Source organism: Ochotona princeps, chromosome 4 (genome assembly GCF_030435755.1).
Source record: "Ochotona princeps isolate mOchPri1 chromosome 4, mOchPri1.hap1, whole genome shotgun sequence".
Classification (NCBI taxonomy): Eukaryota; Metazoa; Chordata; class Mammalia; order Lagomorpha; family Ochotonidae; genus Ochotona; species Ochotona princeps.
In genome coordinates, this window is record NC_080835.1 from 39,699,512 (window position 1) to 39,716,919 (window position 17,408).

The following is a 17,408-nucleotide window of genomic DNA, read 5'->3' on the forward strand; positions in this document are numbered from 1 at the left end:
CCTCAGACATGTCCAATGTGCCTGCCTCAGGGCCCTGTACTAGTGGTTCCCTCTGCCTAAGACACCCTTTGCAGGCCTGGTCATAGCTCATCCCTTCCCCATCTCTGCAGGCCCTCTCTGACCACTAGATTTAACGTCGCAACCAGCATTCTCTAGGACCTGGATTTTCCTTACTCAACACTCCCTGGTTGCCCACATCTCCTGTAATGCGTGGATGCTACCATCCTCACTCCCAGCTCCTGTGGGGCCATGCTAGTTGAGTGTCCACATGGAGCTGGATGGCGGTGTGCTCTGCAGGACTTACTCAGCTTCTATGTTTACTACTTGCCTCTCTCCCATCTACCATGTAAGGTTCAGGAGGTGGTGAGTGTGGGAGTCCCAGGGGGGCTCACCTGCCAGGGCAGGCTCCTTCCCCAGGAACCAGGAGCACAGCTAAGCACCAGTATGGCTTCCCACCCACACATGCCTCAGTCCTTCCATTGCATAATGGGCAGAGGAATCACACCTCCCTTATGCCCACACGGACAGAGCGCACAATCACTGACTCACCCACACCTTGTCTGCATCTACACTGGCAACACATCCAATTGTTGATTTCACACTCCCATTTATACCGATATGATCACATTAGCAATAGCATCTTCCCTGGCAAAGGGAAATATCATCTTTTGGGGCCAGTGCTGTGGTGTAGAGTGTAAAGTCACCAACTGCATTGTTGGCATCCCATGACTGTTCCATTTTCGATCCAGCTCACTGCTAATGTGTCTGGGTAACCAGTAGAGGATGGCCTAAGTCCTGGGACACTTACGCCCATGTGGAAGACCCAGAAGAAGCTCCTGACTCCTGGCTTTGGACCAACCGAGTTCTGGCCATTGCAGCCATTTGGCAAGTGAACCAGCAGATGGAAGATATCTGTTTCTGTCTCTCTTTCTTTCTATAACTTTCAAATAAATAAAAAAGCAAATATATGTTGTTGTTGTTTTTTAAAGGAACATCTCTATCCACAAACCTGTGACTAAACCGACCATAGAGGTTACATAGAGGTAACCACACAGGTACATTTTTCCTGGGCAACAGGCTTGCTCTGTCCCCCATGGGGCTAGTCCCTCGCACTGGCCATGGGTTTAGGTCCTTAAGCAGATCTTGGTTGACACTGGCAATGGGTACTCTCACTGGCAGCAGGCTCATGTCTACACTAGCACCAGGCAAGGCTGTTGAGCACACAACTGGTTGAACAAAGACCTGAACCTCCCCTAGCCACGTGTGTCATTCATAGAGAGTGGACACAAGGTCACCAGAATGTTTTTCCAGAGCAGGTCGGCAGATCCTTCCCCTAAACAGGCTGGCCAACTGCAAGCACTCCTGGAGTCGGCGTACAGGGCAGGGCAGACAGCGGGGTGGGAACTGCACTGCAATGGGGCCTCTGGAATCTGGGCGTTAGAGCCGGAATGTGAGGCACCTGGCCAGGAGATGAGGCCATGTCTATTCCCAGTGTCTTGAGATCACTCAAGGTGAGGAGAGACTTGGGCTGCGTCTCGGGCTGCGTGACTCCCAGGGCTGCCCGTCCTTCCCCACCCGACACCCTGGCCTGGCTGAGCCAGCCTGAGCTTAAAAAAGCACCAGGAAATGTCACTTTCTTTTTGAGGAGGTGAGATGGGAGGAGACGGCCCAGGCAACTTAGCGGTCGGTTTAATCAAAGGTTGGGAACAGTGACGGCACCTTCAAATCCTGCAGCTTGAGCTGTACCCAGGGGGGCCTAGGCCCATTGTCCAGCACCAAGGAACCCATCCTAGTGCCAAGTCCAAGCCCTAGCCTACTGGACTCAGGACTCAGAACGAGCTGCCTGAGTCCTGGCTGTCTCAGACCCAGGAAAGGCTGTGCCTGCAGTGGGGGCTCTGGGCTTCCTGTTGCAGGCTGCAGTTTGGGGCTCTAGTGTGAGGCTGCCCAAGCACCACCCCTGTGCCAGACCACTGGGCTGGGGTGGCTCAAGGTGGCAAACCTGGGTTCTTGCCCTTAACTGCTGACCACTTGGCCTGAGACCAGGCTGGCTCTCTGTTCTCTTGTCTGTGCTGCCATAAAATGAAGGGTGACCCAGATACACTCTTGAGCTCCTCTTCTAGAGCTGAGGCCCTAGGTCACCCCCAAGAACATCTAGATCCTTGCAGAGACACGGTCTGAATGAGACAGATGAGAGTAGATTCCTCTAGAGAGGAGAAACTTCAAGGTCACCCAACCACCCACTGATACAAACTTCATTCCTTTGTTCCTTCATTCCATCATCAAATATACCGCAAGTGCTTCTTATGGATACACTGGGCACAACCAGCTCCAGATCAGGAACTTGGCACAGAACTAGGCACACAGTAGGCACTCACCATCACTAGTGAATACGCCTACTGTGTGCAGACCCTTGTCCTGAACCATACCCATCCTAAGTACACCCTCATGCTCTGTCTCATGCACCCCTACACCTACTCTGAAAGTCACAGCCTCAAAGGGGTTAAGCAACTACCCACAGTCAGCCAGCTGGAAAGTGAGGGGGTCCCAGGTGGAGGCCCAGTTTGGTCTGGCTCCAGCACACTTATTATTAATCACTCTCCCAGACACCTGACAAATGTGTACTGAATGAGTGAAAGAAAGAATGAAGCGTTGTGTTGGTACAAGGACGTGTGCACTTGTGTGTCAGGTCAGGGTTGCATCTGAGTGTGGGGCGGCAGTGTGCGCAGATGTCTGTGTGTTTGCCTGTGCAGCGTTTTTATGGAAAGCCTCTGCTTTGTTGTCTTGGTCTTGCATGTGCTGCTGCTATACTTAGCCACAGCCGTGACTGTAATGAGCAGTTAGCGGCACACCAGGCGCGCTCATTGGGACCTGGTTTCCCAGGGAGATCGCTGGGGCCAGTGGATGTGCGAGCACACACACACACACACACACACACATGCACACACGCATGAGCTTGGTGCTGGGGCACACCAGAGCAGGCTTGTGGGAGGCAGCCTGGTGCTTGCAGCGCTGTGCCTGGTGCAGATGGAGACCTTCCCTTAGCTCCAACTGCAAGAGGCTTCTCCAGGGCAGCGGCATCTTAGCCTCCAGATGCCAAGCTCAGCTCTTGGTCAACCTTGCCTCTGGTCTCTCTACTAAGTCCTTGCAAGGCACTTGGAACCCAAGCCTTGGAGCTCACAGCTAGAGTGTGGGGTCTGCAGGCAAAACGGTGGGCTGATGGCAGCTTTTCGCATTCCTGAGCAAACGTCTTCCAGGGCCTGGGGAACACCCACACCTCGGCATTGACTGGGGCCTCTGGACGTTCACCCGCCCAAGCTGTCAGAAGTTCTCCCTCACTGAGGCTAAGGGCCTGGGCAGCAAGAGTGGCCGGCTGCCCCAGAACAGGTTGAAGGTACAGCCTGGTGGGTCAGGCTCCCTGTTGACATGGCTCTCCTGCAGCTTCCTTCCTGCTTGGTTCTGGCCCACTCCCTTCCTCAGGACCTCCTCTCCATGCAGTGTGGCTCAGTTCCTCAGGCCAACCCAACTCAGCTCCCAGTCCTGTCACCCCATACATCAGCCTGCCCCCTGTATCTTCCAAAGTTACTCTGCCTGCCCACCTTGCCAGGGCAGAACTTCTCCTGCCCTGAGGGCAAGCCATTAGAATCCCCTTCATTCATATTGCTCTTCGCCCAAAGGAGTCATCGACCCAGCTGTCTGTATCTCGATATGTCCTTCTACCCACTCATGCATCCATATCCAGCCATCGAGCCACCTTTTCAGCCATATTTTATTCCATTTGTCCTTTACTCATCTATCTGACCACAGCATTCTTAAATTTAAAAATTATCTGAGTGAAAGACAGAACAAGAAACAGCTTCTATTCCCTCCTTCACCTCCCTTCCCCCCACCATGCCTGCCCTAATGGGGGGGGGGTGCGGCTGAGCCAGGTAAAAGAAAAGAGCTGGGAACTCAACCCAGGTCTCCCACATGGGTGGCAGGGACCCAAGTCCTTGAACCATCACCTGCTGCCTCCCAGGGTACACTTTTGTAGGCAGCAGAAACCAGGAGCCAAAGCCAAGGATTGAACCCAGGCACTTCCAACATGGGACACAGTAACATACTGGTAGCTGAAGGTCCAGGCCAAATGCCTGTCCCAAACACGTCCTTCTTGATAGCAGAACCACAGCCCACTAGAGCAGGAAGGAACAGAGGTTCAGCTCTATCTGCCCAAAGCAGCCCTGGTATCTAATCCATCACCCACCACTTACTAATGAGACAGTCTTAGACAAATCAATGAATCTCTCTGGGTCATTCTTCCCTCATCAGTAATGTGGGTGTCATATCCAACCCTCCCACTTCCCAGGGCTGTGGCAAGATGCATGGCCTGAGCAGAAATTTCCTGATTTCCTGTTACGTAACAGGAGCTCTCCTTGCCTAAGTGGCTCCTTGTCCTCTAAGAAGATTGCAGTAGAGACCGAGAAACATGTAACCTCAGTAGGTCAGTGGATCAAGGGCCCACAGCACAGGGGACAGAGCCAGCTCCTGCAGGAGGTTGGGAGGGGTCGGGAGAGCCTGCAGAGAGGAGAAGCTATCCGAGGTGACCCAGAAGGGAGCCTCCTGTCAGCTACATTCCTGGTGCACAGTAATACAAGGCAAGGAGCCAGGGAGCTGCAGGGTGTTGTAGCCCCAGGAAGGGCTGGCATTTCCAGGGAGAAATGTACGATTAGGCTTTGGGCAAGAGCTGGGGTGGCAGGCTCTGCAAGCCGGGATGGACCACCTTGAACTCTGAGACTTGCGCTCAAATCCCCAGACTGTCACACAAGAGAAAATATCCACTTGGTGACAGCCAGGCCTCAGGAGACATGATTCCTGCCACCTAGAAGGGAAGCCAGTGCCCAGCATCTCTGACCTTTGTACCGCTAAATATATCACTGGTGACAGTGGTTCAGGCCCTTGAGACTGCGAGGCCACCAGATGAGGCTGTGCGGCTTTCCTCCCTGTCTTGGTGGCTCAGCAGGGGCCTTGCCATACACTGGAGAATCCGGGTCTGCAGTGACAGCATGCCCAGTAAATGCCAGGCATCAAGGCTGGGGACTGTGTATCTGCGATTCGTCCTGCCTGTGCAGTGGCAGCTGTCATTCCTGGTCTACACATGAACAGATTGGCTTAACTGGAGGCCCCTGCCTAGGTCCACAGAGAGGCAGAGGGCAGACTAAGATCCAGGCTGAGCCATGCACTCTTCCTTCCCCATCCCCATGCACCCCCAATGCTACAGATGGGGTCTCTTCCTGGAGTTCTGCCTCTGGTCCTACTGGACCTCCACTGCATATGTCACATATAAGGAGAATGATGCCATGCAGGCTTCAGAGAGCCTGGGCCTCGGCCCTGGGCTCTGGAGGCCCCATCAGGCCCAGCAGGTGACTGTGTTCCTCACAGATGCTCAAAGAACCCCTGAGGTTGAGCATCAAAAATGAATCTCTAAGGGATGAGGCGCTGGCCCTGGCAGGGAGCTGTGGTTGAAGGCATGTTAGCATTCTTGCCCTGGCAACAAGCCCCGAGGGAGTCACAGTTGCCAACCTGACCAGACAGGTGGGTGGGCAGAGAAGGCCTTGGGGAATCCACGAGGCTGTCTGGATCCCCCTTTGCAGCCACCCCAGCTGCAGCTACTCTCTTAGTAGGTCAACTCCTGCTCTCAGAAGCCCATGGGGGAGGCGGCCAGGGTTTGCAGTGTAGGCCAGGAGGCAGCCAGCCATCAGCACTACCTGTTTTCAGTACTAGGGAGAGGGAGAGAGAGAGAGAGAGAAAAGAGAGGAGAGGAGAGGAGAGGAGAGGAGAGGAGAGGAGAGGAGAGGAGAGGAGAGGAGAGGAGAGGAGAGGAGAGGAGAGGAGAGGAGAGGAGAGAAGAGAAGAGCTTCCCGAACGGAAAGGCAAGGACTTCTGACTGTTGCATTCTTTGCCTACTATGTGCCTGCCACATAGCAGGTGTTCATAAATATTTACTGGCCAAATGAGTACACAAGTGAATAAATGAATGAATGAATGGGTGCTAACAGCAGCCTCTGGCAAGGAACAGTGCTCCCAGATTGACTTGACATGCAGAGCAGCCAGGGTGCAGTAGGAGCAGGGCTGCCAGGCAGGGAGCAGAGAAGGAGTGTTTGAGGCCCCAGCACAGTCTTGATATGGCTTCAGCTGGCACCAACAGCAGCCGAGGCGAAAGTAGCATCCGAGCCTTGGCCTGGCAGAGCTGGCTCCCGAGGGCCCCTGGGCTCAGCTGTCCAGGGACTGGCCCTGCTAATATTAGCTTGTCCCCACCCAGCCTGGCGTCTGCCCGGTAGAACAACCCAGCCTCAGAGGGACCCTGCCGACTGGCACCCCCAGGATCTTCCAGCATTAGCTCCTGAGCTCCGATGACCCCAGGGCTGCCTGGTCCTGCTGCTGCTCCTCTCTGGGGCCCAGGCTCCCTTGAATAAGGTGCTGTTCCAGTACCAGGAGCTGGCCACCAGATCCCACCACACAGCACACTTGTCAGGATATCAGGTCCTTGTGCTGGGCTCCCAACCAGAGCCTGATGTCAGCCTGCTGTCGTCCCTATCACTAACAGGCAGGCAGAAGGTTCACCGCCGCCCCCACCCCCCACCTCATCGCGCTCATACCTCAGACTACCTGGCTGAGTAGGGGAAAGCTCAGAGGGACAACAGTAGAGTATGTGCCTTCCTCCCAGGCTGGTAACAGTCATGAACTCTGGAAGAAGTGGCCCCAGAGCCTGAGTGGGTGATGACCTTAGAAGATGTATCTGGAGGGAGGGGTAGAAGCTGCATCTTGAAGGAAGCAGGTGGAAAACAGGTGAGGACAAGGTGAGGGGTTTGGCCCTTTCAAATGTCAAGGGCAGTTAGAAGTGGAACCCATAAGAATGAAGCACTAATTATGCTCTGAGTTCTGGGCTAAGCGCTTAACACATTGGATCCTCCAGCAGCCCTGTGAGTCAGGTGCTATTCACAGCCCTCTCGGGGAGCACAGATGGGCTGCGGAACTTGGCCAAGGTCACACAGCTGGACCTGAGCAGGGCTGGGATTCGAATGCAGGACTCCTGGAGAGAAAGGGGCTAAGGATCACGTTACTGAGGTCAAGAAACAGACTTGGAACTCACTCACTTTCTGCTACTGAATGCCAGGTAGAGGGACAGAAACACACTTTCAAGGGGAGCAGTCTGCTTTGAAAGCTAACCACTAGGCCTAGAACTTCCCACCCAGAGAGTTGACAAAGTTGACAAGAGTAGGGGACCATGCAAGTGGACAGGGAAGGCGGTGAGAGGGGACGCAGCAAAGAGCCCAGCTGGCTGTTGGAGAAGCAAAGCCCTGAGGCAGGGCTGGACCCCCATGGGGTTTGGGGACTTGTGCATCCTGCTTTGGGACAATAGTATCTTGGCCTCTGAGCTCTGCATGGGAGTTGGTGCTGGGCTGCTGTGGAAGTTTGGAAAGATGGAGCCTTGTGTGCCCTGGATGCTGACGGTGACAGGTGGGACCCTGCCCAGGTGAGCAAGGAAGGGGGCGGCCAGGGCAGAGACAGCGAGGATGGTTAGGCAGTCTTGAGGCTAAGAGGCTAAGAACATAGTGGTTTCAACCAGGGGGTATCTGCGGAGGTGATGAAACAGTGGTGTTTTCAATGTGGCCATGGCAGGACTCCCTGAGAAGTGAAGGAAGAGACTCTGAGAGTGAGCCCACTGGGCCTGAGCAGGCTTGGCAGCTGCTGAGACAGGGTTTCGCCCTGAGGCCCCATCGCCCTTCCACACTGGTGTGCCTCCAGGCATGTGCAGAGGCCTCTGGGGGAGCTCTGCCCCCTGCCCATACCGTGTCCTGGGCTGTCCCTGGCCTGGGAGCCGCTGCTCAGAGCAGCACTGCTTTAACTGGAGTGCGCATGAGTCATGCACGAGAGCCTTGTTAAAAGGTGGATTCTGAATGCAGAGGTCTGTGATGGGGGCAGGGAGGAGGCTGACACCCTTCCTTCCCTAACCAGGGCCTGCTGGCACACTGTAAGTGCCACACTCCTGACCCCCACATGGTCCTAGCGTCCTCCGCGGTGACTGCCTCTAGAACAGTAGCTTTATCTGCGAGAGGAGGAAACATTCTCACCACGCCGCCATGCCTCATGCCCAGGAATTCAATTCTCCCAGGACAGAGCCCAGGAACCTGAAGTTACTGAACTCCACAGGGCCCCTACACCACTGGAGGTGGCCCCACAGCCCCTGCTCCAGGTCCCCAGCTTGGTACAGCATCTCCCTTTGGAGCTTGCCTTTCCACAGCTTCCTGAGGCTGGACAGCTGCAAGGAGAACCTGCAGAATAAGGAAGCGGTGCTGCCCCACCTCCAGGCCTGAGCATGCAACCCCTGGAGAGGTGGCTCCGGATCTCTGTCAGCATGAGGGCTGGGCAAGTCTATCAGACAGGGCCGGGACTTCTGTGCCTTGAATGAATGAATGAGTGAATGAGCAGAGACTGAGAAAGAACTGCTGAATGAACGTGGGGTGGGGAGAAGCTCTTCAGCCCTCTCCCTCTGGGATCCTACCAGGCATGGTGCCAGGACCCTGGTCAGGGGAGCACACTGTGCTTCCTGGAGAGAAGTGAGGCCAAGATGTGGAAGGAGGGCTAGGGAAGGAAGAGCCAGCCTGGCTGCCCAGGTCAGGGCTGGGACAGACACGGCTCTGGCACCTACAAGGAGTGTGGGCATTCAGAATAACTTCTGTACTTTATGACGGGGGTGAGGACTGCAGCCTAAAGGGGCCAAAGCCTTGCCCAAGGGACAGCAGCTGGCTTAGTGGCCTGGCTGCAGATCTTGCTCTGATCCTGCTGCCTGCTGCCCACACCCAGGGCTTGTCTGTGGCCTCAGCTCCCCATGCACCAGGGCTGGTCCTGACTCCAGAGGCCTGTCTGTGTCCAAGCCCCCAGCTCTGAATGTGACCCATGGGCCTTCAGCTTCCATGGTGCAAGCCAGAGTTATTGAGGCCCACCCTGGAGCCCTCAAGCATAGAGCTAGGGAGCTTAGGGATGGGTGCTCACAGTGAAAGGCACCAAAGGGAGGGGAAGAGATGAGCAAAACCCCAAGGTTACCATCAGGGCTGAGGTGACAAGGACTGCAGTAGGACCAGCCGCATGCCAGAGCAGAAGGCCTAGAGCACTGAAGGGTGACCAGCACTACTCCCATGCAGCACTTTACGCAGGAGAACTGGTGCCCCTGTACTCCAGTGCCCCTGCACTCCCCTGCTGATCATATGGGGCCCCAGGTACTGTGTTCATCCCATCACAAAACCCTCCGCTTTGGGGCTACCAGCTACAGCCCCAATCTGCCGCTACCCAGGCACTAGGATAGGCCAAGCAGGACCCTGCCAGGGCTGCTGAGTAAGGCATGGTGGGGAAGGCAAGAACCAGGACACAGGAGGCCCCAGGTACTGTCTCTGGCAGGAGGCAGCAGGGATGGACAGGGCTCCAGTGTCACACAGACCCCAGGGCCCAAGACTGATCCAAATGCTCATGAGCTCAGTGACCTTGGGTAGGTGATTAACTTCTCCGAACTTCAGCAGCCCTGCCCCTGAACTGGCGTGACAATAATGATGCCACCATGCAAGAGTCAAGGGAGATGTAAATGAAACAATGTAAAGGCAGTCTAAGACAGTGTTCAGCACACAGTAGGAGCTCTTAGGAGAGGGAGAAGGCTCCTGCCTAGGGAGGTTCAGGACGCGGGGGCCTGGCCTGAGTTGGTCTCAACCAGCCAGGCCTGACCTCTGAAGGGCGACTGCATCTAATGACACCTCCTTCTGGGCAGGAAATCAATGGCAGAAGGTAAGAGGAGCAGGTGTGTCCAGGCCGACTTTGGTGTTCTTTTCAAACTAAGGACAAACAGGTATGCACCATCCAGGCTAGCATCACGAATTGGAGTCTCAGTGGTTCCTGTGTGGCCTTGAGCAGCTGTCTTCCCTTCTCTGAGCCTGTCTCTAAAGCAACTTTAGCAAAGAGCTCCAAACAGTCAGTCTCACCATGATGCCCTGCACTCCCACCCTCTCTGATCTCTAATCAGGTTCCCCATTCTCCACCATCCCTAGATTCCTGCTCCCGGTCAGTTAGCCAGAATCCCCTTAACCTGAGGTTTCCTCTTAGCGATTTTCTAACTCTAATCCTGGTGGTCCTTGGTGATAAAGTTGCACCTGCCAAGGCTGTATTCAGAGTTGAATCACACTGCAGGAACCTACCATTGTAACCCCTGCATCAACCTTGAGAGGGTCCTAACTACAATCGGCCTCACTGTGGGTAAACAGTATCACTGAACGCATCTTTGCAGAGCAGTAGTGACTTGTGGAGACCTGGGAGCACCCAGCTGCTCCCCAGGATTTTCCCTGCCATACAATGGGCAGCAGCACTCCCCAAAGCCTCGCAGGCTGTCCCTGTCCTCTGAGTCTGCACTAGGGCTAGGCGCTCAGGCCGGGGTGGCGGCCAGGAGCTGACGGGCGGCTGCGGCCCAGGCCTTGACCTTTCGGTGCAGAGCGAAGGCGCTGGTCATGAGACTGCTCAGAATAGCCAGAGGCACTATATTCAGCTGGTGTAGGTGGCCGAGATCCCCCAGTGCCTGCCCCGCCAACGTGGGCCTTGGATGGCCCTCCCCCACTGGTCCCCCTAAGAGGCCAAAGCAATATCCTCCTTCCCAGAGTCCAGGGGCAGGTGCACCCCCTGAGCCACGAGTCCCCACACAAAAGCTGCTGAAGCAGCCCCCGTAATGGATATGCTTCAATGTGGCCCTGGGTAAAGTACTCCTCGCTGGACCTGTTTCCTCACCTATCGCCACTGCATATGCATGAAGCTGGAGTCCCAGGTGGGAGACACAGCTGAGTCAAGCAAGCTGTTGATCACTGGTTTATCACAAAGCAGACTGCTCTGCAGAGGGGTCAGCCCTGCTCCAGATCCAGCCCAGCCCAGCCAGGAGCTGGTGTTTTGGGGATGATGTAAAGCATGGAAAAGGGGTCAGAAAAAGAGGGAACTGTAACTTCAAAGGCCCTGGGGCAGGGAACCTGGACCAGGTCAGCAACTTTAAAAGAGGCCCTGCAGAGGGGGCTGCAGCCCAGTGGTCAGCACCGTGAAGTCTGGAGATGAGCAGGGGTAAAATGAGAATGCAACAAGAGTGGTGATGGCTGCCAGTGCTGGCTGAGTCCCACCTGCGAGCCAGGCTCCAGAGCCCCCTGTGGGTCTCTACCTCAGCCCTTTGAGGTTGCCTCATCATCACCCCGTTTAGCCATGATGAGGTTGAGGGACTCAGATCAGCACACCATTGGCTTGCCATTCCATTTCTGAGAGGGCAGAGGCTGGGTGTATCATTCAGACAGAAGGACCTCTGCAAAAGCCATGGAAGAACACCGAAGTAGGTATCATGGCAAGGGGGCTCGAGGTGGCTGGGGACATGCCAGAGCGTTCTTTACACTGTCCAAGGATCTTTTGCACTCATTGTCATAACTCAAGAGAGCCTGGTTGGGAGGAGAAGACCCGAAGAGGGGAGATTAGGTTGCCTACAAAGACCCTGATGATGGCTCTGTCCCCTAATCCTCCAAAGAATGAGTCTGCAAGAGCCTGTGACCAAGGGACAGATGGAAGTCTCTAGCTGGGCTCTGCATTCCAGCACCAGGGAGCTGAGGGCACCCCAGGGCTGCTTTAGGGCCCAAAGAGGTAGAGACTATGCAGAGAGATGGACACAGGACAAGGACTCAGACAGAGGCAGGCAGTGCAGGAACTGCGAGTGGGGCTTCCTCAGCCTGGGTGCCTGGGCATTGGCTTGGCATCTGGCAGGTCACTGAATGTGGGTGACAAATAGCACCAGTCCTGCGTGGGTGCCAGGGACATTGCCTGGGGACCACCACTGGCCCTGGTACAACACAGAATGATGCTCCTGATATACTTCAGAGATGAAAGCCAAGGGCCGCGGACCTGAGCTGGGTGGGCGATGGAGGGATAGATTTCAAGCAGGGCCCCTGCAGGCTGCCTCACACCCTTTCTCCCAGCTTTACAACTGCCACGTGAGCACTGCAGGCCTTGCCTTCCACATGGCCAACCTCCACCTGCCCCAGCACTGCCCCTGGAGGGAGCCCTTGACTCCTGACCCCATAGGATCCTCGTCATCCCCACCTGGATACAAGCAGGGCTCTGGCCAGGACACAGCAGCCAAGGGAGCAACTGCCACCTGTCAGGAGCTTGGATGGGACCTCCCAGGCCAGCCATGTAGCCCCCCACCTTCCAGAACTGATACCATAGCCTTGCGCGGGCGGCAGCTCCTCGGGCAAAGGTGACCTCGCCACCAGGCTCACATGCCCACACTGACCAGAAGTGCCCTCATCAAGGGTGACCAAGGCATTCCAGGAGATGGAAGTGGCAGGCAGGAAGCTGCTGCCTTTCGTTTTCCTAGAGGTGCACTCAGACCGTGTCTCCAGCCCCAGACACACTGTCACACATAGAAGCACACTGGCACACGCAGCTGGTCACTCACAGGTCCATCTGCAGCCTCCTGCACAGATGGTCTCACGCACACACACACATACACACACACAGCCAAAAGCTTCCATTGGCCCTTGCACACTTGGTCCCCATAGCGACACTCACCTTGAGCATTGTACATGTAGTCTCTCTCTCTTTCACAAACACACACACACAGAGTCCACCTCACCCACTATCTGTCTTTCTCACACTCACACAGGCATTCTCTGACATAGGGAAGCAGAGTTGCACAAACCTGGTCTCGGTGTACACATTCACATACCCATGTGTGCACCAGAGTGTCAATCGCCTGTCTGTGTCTGCTCACACACACATGGTCTCCCTTGCCACCCCCACACAGCACCTCTCTGGCACAAGTCTTCTCTCACACAACACCCTGGTCTACAGCCCCAAATAACAACCTTTAGTCCCACACCCAGCAATTCCAGGAGGCCTGGAAGGGGCCTGGGGGAGGGGAATGCAGGTGACAGCAGCGCAAAGCGGGAGGAGGGCAGCCGGCGGGCGGGCGGGCAACTGGCTGGGCCCTGCGCAGCTGAGCTGCAGAGACACAACGCAATGCAGCGAGGCCGGCTGGGGGGCAGCGGGGAGCTGGGGTTCCCATTCCTGCTCTGCCTCAGCCCCTTTCTCCTAGGGGCCTGGGTCCTCATTTGTCACCCAAGACAAGAAGGGATGAGAAGCTTTTCTTGAGGCTGTGGGGGAAAGGGCAGCGCAGACAGAGTGAGGCAGTTTCCTGTGGGTAGCCACCTTGGCCTTGGCACCCCGGCCCCACCACCACCTCCTCCTGGCTAGCTTGGCCCTGGGAACCTGCCCTTCACCAGACATCTCCTTAAGAGCACTTTTAATGATTTTTCTGTTTTGTACCCGGGCAAGACCCCACGTCATCTTGACTGGCCCATGTGTCTACTCTAGGGAAAGCTTCCCCCATCAGTCCAGGAATGAATGTGGGGAGAGAGGGGCTGGGACAGCACCCCCATCCACTCCTGCCTGCCCTGACACTCAGGGACTTTGATCACAGCTGAGTCCAGGGCAAAGGGGTGTGAACATGCAGGCTTCTGCTAAGGAGTCAAGAGGCTGAAATCATAATGGCATGGCTGGCCTGCCCCAGCCCTGCAGGCCAAGGTTGGAAGCAGGGGGAACATGCTGTCCAAGGTCAAATGTGGGCCAAACGGAAGCCAAGCCTTTGCCCAACCTGCCTCCCACCATACCCCTAGCACTCAATGGCTCCATCTCCCAGTGCCTCTGCTGCAGCCCCCTCCCTCACCACCCCCCAGCTCAGCTGAGTTCCCAGTTACATAATCCTCCAATAGTGCTGGCCTCTGGCAGGGAGGGGGAGGGGAGTTCTCTGGGGGTCCCAGGCCACTTGGGGAAGGGCAGGGAGCTAGTGGCTAGTCCAGAGCAGGATAAGGTCCCCGGAGACTTGGGTTCAGGTCTCACTTGGTCTCCAGCTTTTGGGGTGACCTTGGACAGGGTCCTCAGGGGCACAATCTGATGCCAATTCTCTCCCTCTTACATCCCTCCCCCAACACAGACCTCTTCTAGGATTTAAGTGCTAGATGCTAGCCTGCTGCCCCCCCCCACACACACACATCCTGTGCTCAATCCTGGCAGCAAGCCAACCAGTCCTGTGCCTAACACAGCCTTTCTCTGCCCTTGGGCACTGAGGGGCCTCCTGCCCCCTTGGCTCCTGGGTAGACCCTTAGCCCTGCTTCCCAACTGCAAGCCTCCCCAGCTCTGCTCAGGCTGCAGTGGGCAGAAGGAAGCCAAGGGCAGCAGAGGTAATGCTGTGTCCTGTGTGTGAGGTGGGATGGGGAGAGGGGGCTTGGCCGTCTACAGGTCAGGGAAGGGTCTCTCTCTGCTCCTGTCCTCCTGGCCTAGACCCTCCTCATGTCTCTGCAGAGAGAGTCCAGGAAGTGGAACTATCTCCTCCAGGGTGGCTAGCTGGCTGCTACTAGAACCTCTTTTGGGCTGCACTGCTGAGAGGCCAGCAGCAAAGGCCCTTGGAGCCCCTGCTTCCATTTTACAGAGGCAGACACGAATCCAGGGAGGGCCTCTAAGGGACCAAGGTCAGCAACGAAAAGTCCTTTCTCCAGGCAACAAGCTGCTGTCAAAGGGGAGTGGCTGATGGGGACACACCCCCCTCTCAGACACACCTTTTCCTTGCAGGCACCCCCTTAGAGGGCCTCTCTCTGCTCCCCTACAACTCACGGGTGTTAGCCCCGTGCCCCCCTCACACCAGCATCACTTTGCACACAGAGGTAGGACAAGCTCCGAGCCAGAGCCACGATAAGTGTAGGTCTCAGGGGCATCACCATCCCCAGCCATGGGAATCAGCCCTTAAGATTCCCCCCCTTGACCTTAGGGTGGCAAAGGTTGTGGTTCAGAAGGGGTGGCCTCTGAAGCAGCCAGGCAGGCCTCAGGCCGTCTTGGGCCCTGGCTGGCTCCAGACACCTCCTTACCTGGGGGGGAGGAGGGGCTTCTGGCTTCCCTCCCCACACCAAAATCTAGAGGACAGTTCACACCTTCACAGGTACATCTGCAACGACACAAATACACACCCACGGGCGCTCGTGCACACTCAGAGGGACACATGTGTTCACTCGCTCCCATCTAAACACACACCACCACACTTACATAGGAATGCACACAGTCTACTCTCTCACACACAAACACACCCCTTTGTAGCAATCCCGATAAACTCGCCCTGACACCGACTCCTGCAGCATGCAAACCAGCCACCCCTGCCAATACACACGCACACGCACACACACCTTTCCCGTTCTGAGTTTCCCAGGCACCATACCCCTTCCCCACGCCCCCTGCCCTGCCCACGGGAGCACAGGGCGCTGCCTTCTCGGATCACGCTTCTCCTGGCCAAGTTGTCACTTACCCGCGCGTAGCGGGACGAGTACGGATCCTCAAAAAGCGCCCAGATGCGCGGCTGCCAGCGGCGCCAGAAACCGCCAGGCCGGCCGTCCGGAGAATCGCTGAGCGCCAGGCGCTTGGTCATCTCCAGCTCGTCCTCGCCGTCGCCCGAGTCGCCGGGGCCGTCGGCGTCCGCGTCGTCTGCGCTGTTGTCCAGGGGCGCGCCGCCGAAGCTGTCCAGCGCCTCCTCGGCGTCGCGGTGCTGCCGGTAGGTCATCCAGCAGCAGGGTTCCACGTCGGTCTCGTCGATGCCCCAGAAGGCCAGCTCCTCCTCGTAGAGCGGCCCGCACACGTCGGCAGGGCAGTGCAGCTTGCCCGTGCGGTAGTAGTTCAGGATGTGCGCGAAGACGCCCGGGTGGCGGTCGAAGAAGAATTCGTCGGCCCTCGGGTCATAGTCGAAGTGGCTGTGGGCGTCGGGCTCCGCCAGCCAGGCGAGCCGCGTGCCGGGCAGCGTGCGCAGCGTCGAGCGGTACGTCTGGTGGCGCGTGCCGCCCACGTTGATCACGATGCGCTCGCTCTCGTCCCCTTGGCCCATCGCGGCGCCCCCTTAGGCATGGCGCGGCCCAGCGACACCCATGGGAGCGGCCGCCAGGGGGAGTCGGTGCCGGGGAGGGGGGCGCGCGGCCTCCTCCCCCTCCCCCTAGCCGTCGGGGGAGTTAGACAGAGGATCCCGGCTGTGGCCACCCCAGCGAGCGACCCGGACCCCTCGGGGCGCTTGGGTCCGGGAAGTGCGTGCGGGATCCCTAGGGTCTCCAGGCGCCAGATGTGGGAGGGAGCTGGTCTGGCTGTGGAGGAGGCGGAGGAGGAAAGAGGGAGGGAGGCAGGGAGGGAGAAAGGGAGGAGGGGAGAGAAGGAGAGAGGGGGGCGGCGCTCAGCGGCGAGCCCCGGGAGGAGGGGAAAGCGGGTGGGGGGGCCGGACTTCCAGCCCCATGTCAGCGGGAGAGCGGAGAGCTCCACACAAAGCTTACGGGGTGGGCGGGGGTCGGGGAAGAGGAAGCTGGCTGCTCCTGGGGCCGGGCAGATAGACCAGCCCCCAGAAGGGGGGAGGGGAGGCGAGGGGGCCGGGAGATGCGCGCTCGGCTGTGCGGTGGTCGCCGCAGCGCGTCCTCCGCGCGCGCGGGGGAGATGGATGCCGGCAGCCTTCCTCCCTGCGTGGCTGGGCTGCAGCTCGGGGTGCAGGGCGGGCTCCGGCCCCCTCCCTCCCTCTCCTTGCCTGGCTGCCTGCTCCCCCCGGCGGCGGGCGCGCCCGCCCGCCCTCCTCGATCCTTCTGCCCGCCTCCCGGAGGAGATGGCGGGTCCCCTGGGCAGGGGCGCCCGGGGTGTTGCTCTGTGCGGCGGCCGCTGCGCGCCGCGCTCCGGACGCTCAGGCTCGAGCTGGGCTCCGCTGGGCTGCGCTCGGACTCAGGCTTCCGCGGCGGTGCTGAAGGGACAGCTCCCGGACGGTCGCGGAGCTCCGCGGGGCCGGGCCGGGGGGCTCTGCCAGCTGGGTTTGCTCTGCGGGGCCGGCAGGCACTGGCTCCAGTGCCTCTGCGCCCCGCGCTCCGCTCTCCCGGCTTCGGGCAGGCGGTGGGCGCTGCCGGCCGAGGCCAGGGGGCTGCGGAGGTCGGGCCCTGGAGGCGGGGGTGGCGGGGCCCGGCGTGGCGCGGTGCGGCGAGGCCGGCGAGGCCAGCGAGGAAAGGCGCGGAGCGGCCGCGGCCGCCGCGACGCTGCTGCCGCCCGGGCTGCTGCTCAGCTCGCTGGCTCGCGCGGTCCGCGTCCAGCCCGCTGCTCTCCGGACACGGGCACACGGCGCGCGCAGCCGCACTCGCCCCCGGAGGGAGGCGCCGCGCTGGGTCCTAAAAAGCCCTGATTCCGCGCCCCCCTCCCAGCCCAGCACCAGCCCGGCCTCCCTCCACCCCAGCGCTGGGGGCGCCCGCCCCGCTCCTCTCCCACAGGTCCCGGGGGGACCCGCCGACGCTCCGCCCCAGGGAGCGCCACTCGATGGG

The 17,408-nt window shown here is 58.3% G+C and overlaps 1 protein-coding gene across 2 annotated transcripts in view; it reads right to left on the reverse strand.

Moving 5' to 3' along the window:
- Positions 1-17,172, reverse strand: part of KCNC1 (potassium voltage-gated channel subfamily C member 1) — a 41,700-nt gene extending 24,528 nt beyond the window's left edge. The window contains exon 1 of one of the 2 annotated variants that reach the window (XM_004593743.4): positions 15,389-17,172. In XM_004593743.4, the coding sequence (XP_004593800.2) occupies positions 15,389-15,958 (570 nt within the window). In that variant the 5' untranslated portion in view covers positions 15,959-17,172. The remainder of the gene's footprint in view (positions 1-15,388) is intronic. The other variant, XM_058663282.1, reaches the window with a different exon arrangement.
- Between the last annotated feature and the right edge of the window lie 236 nt (positions 17,173-17,408).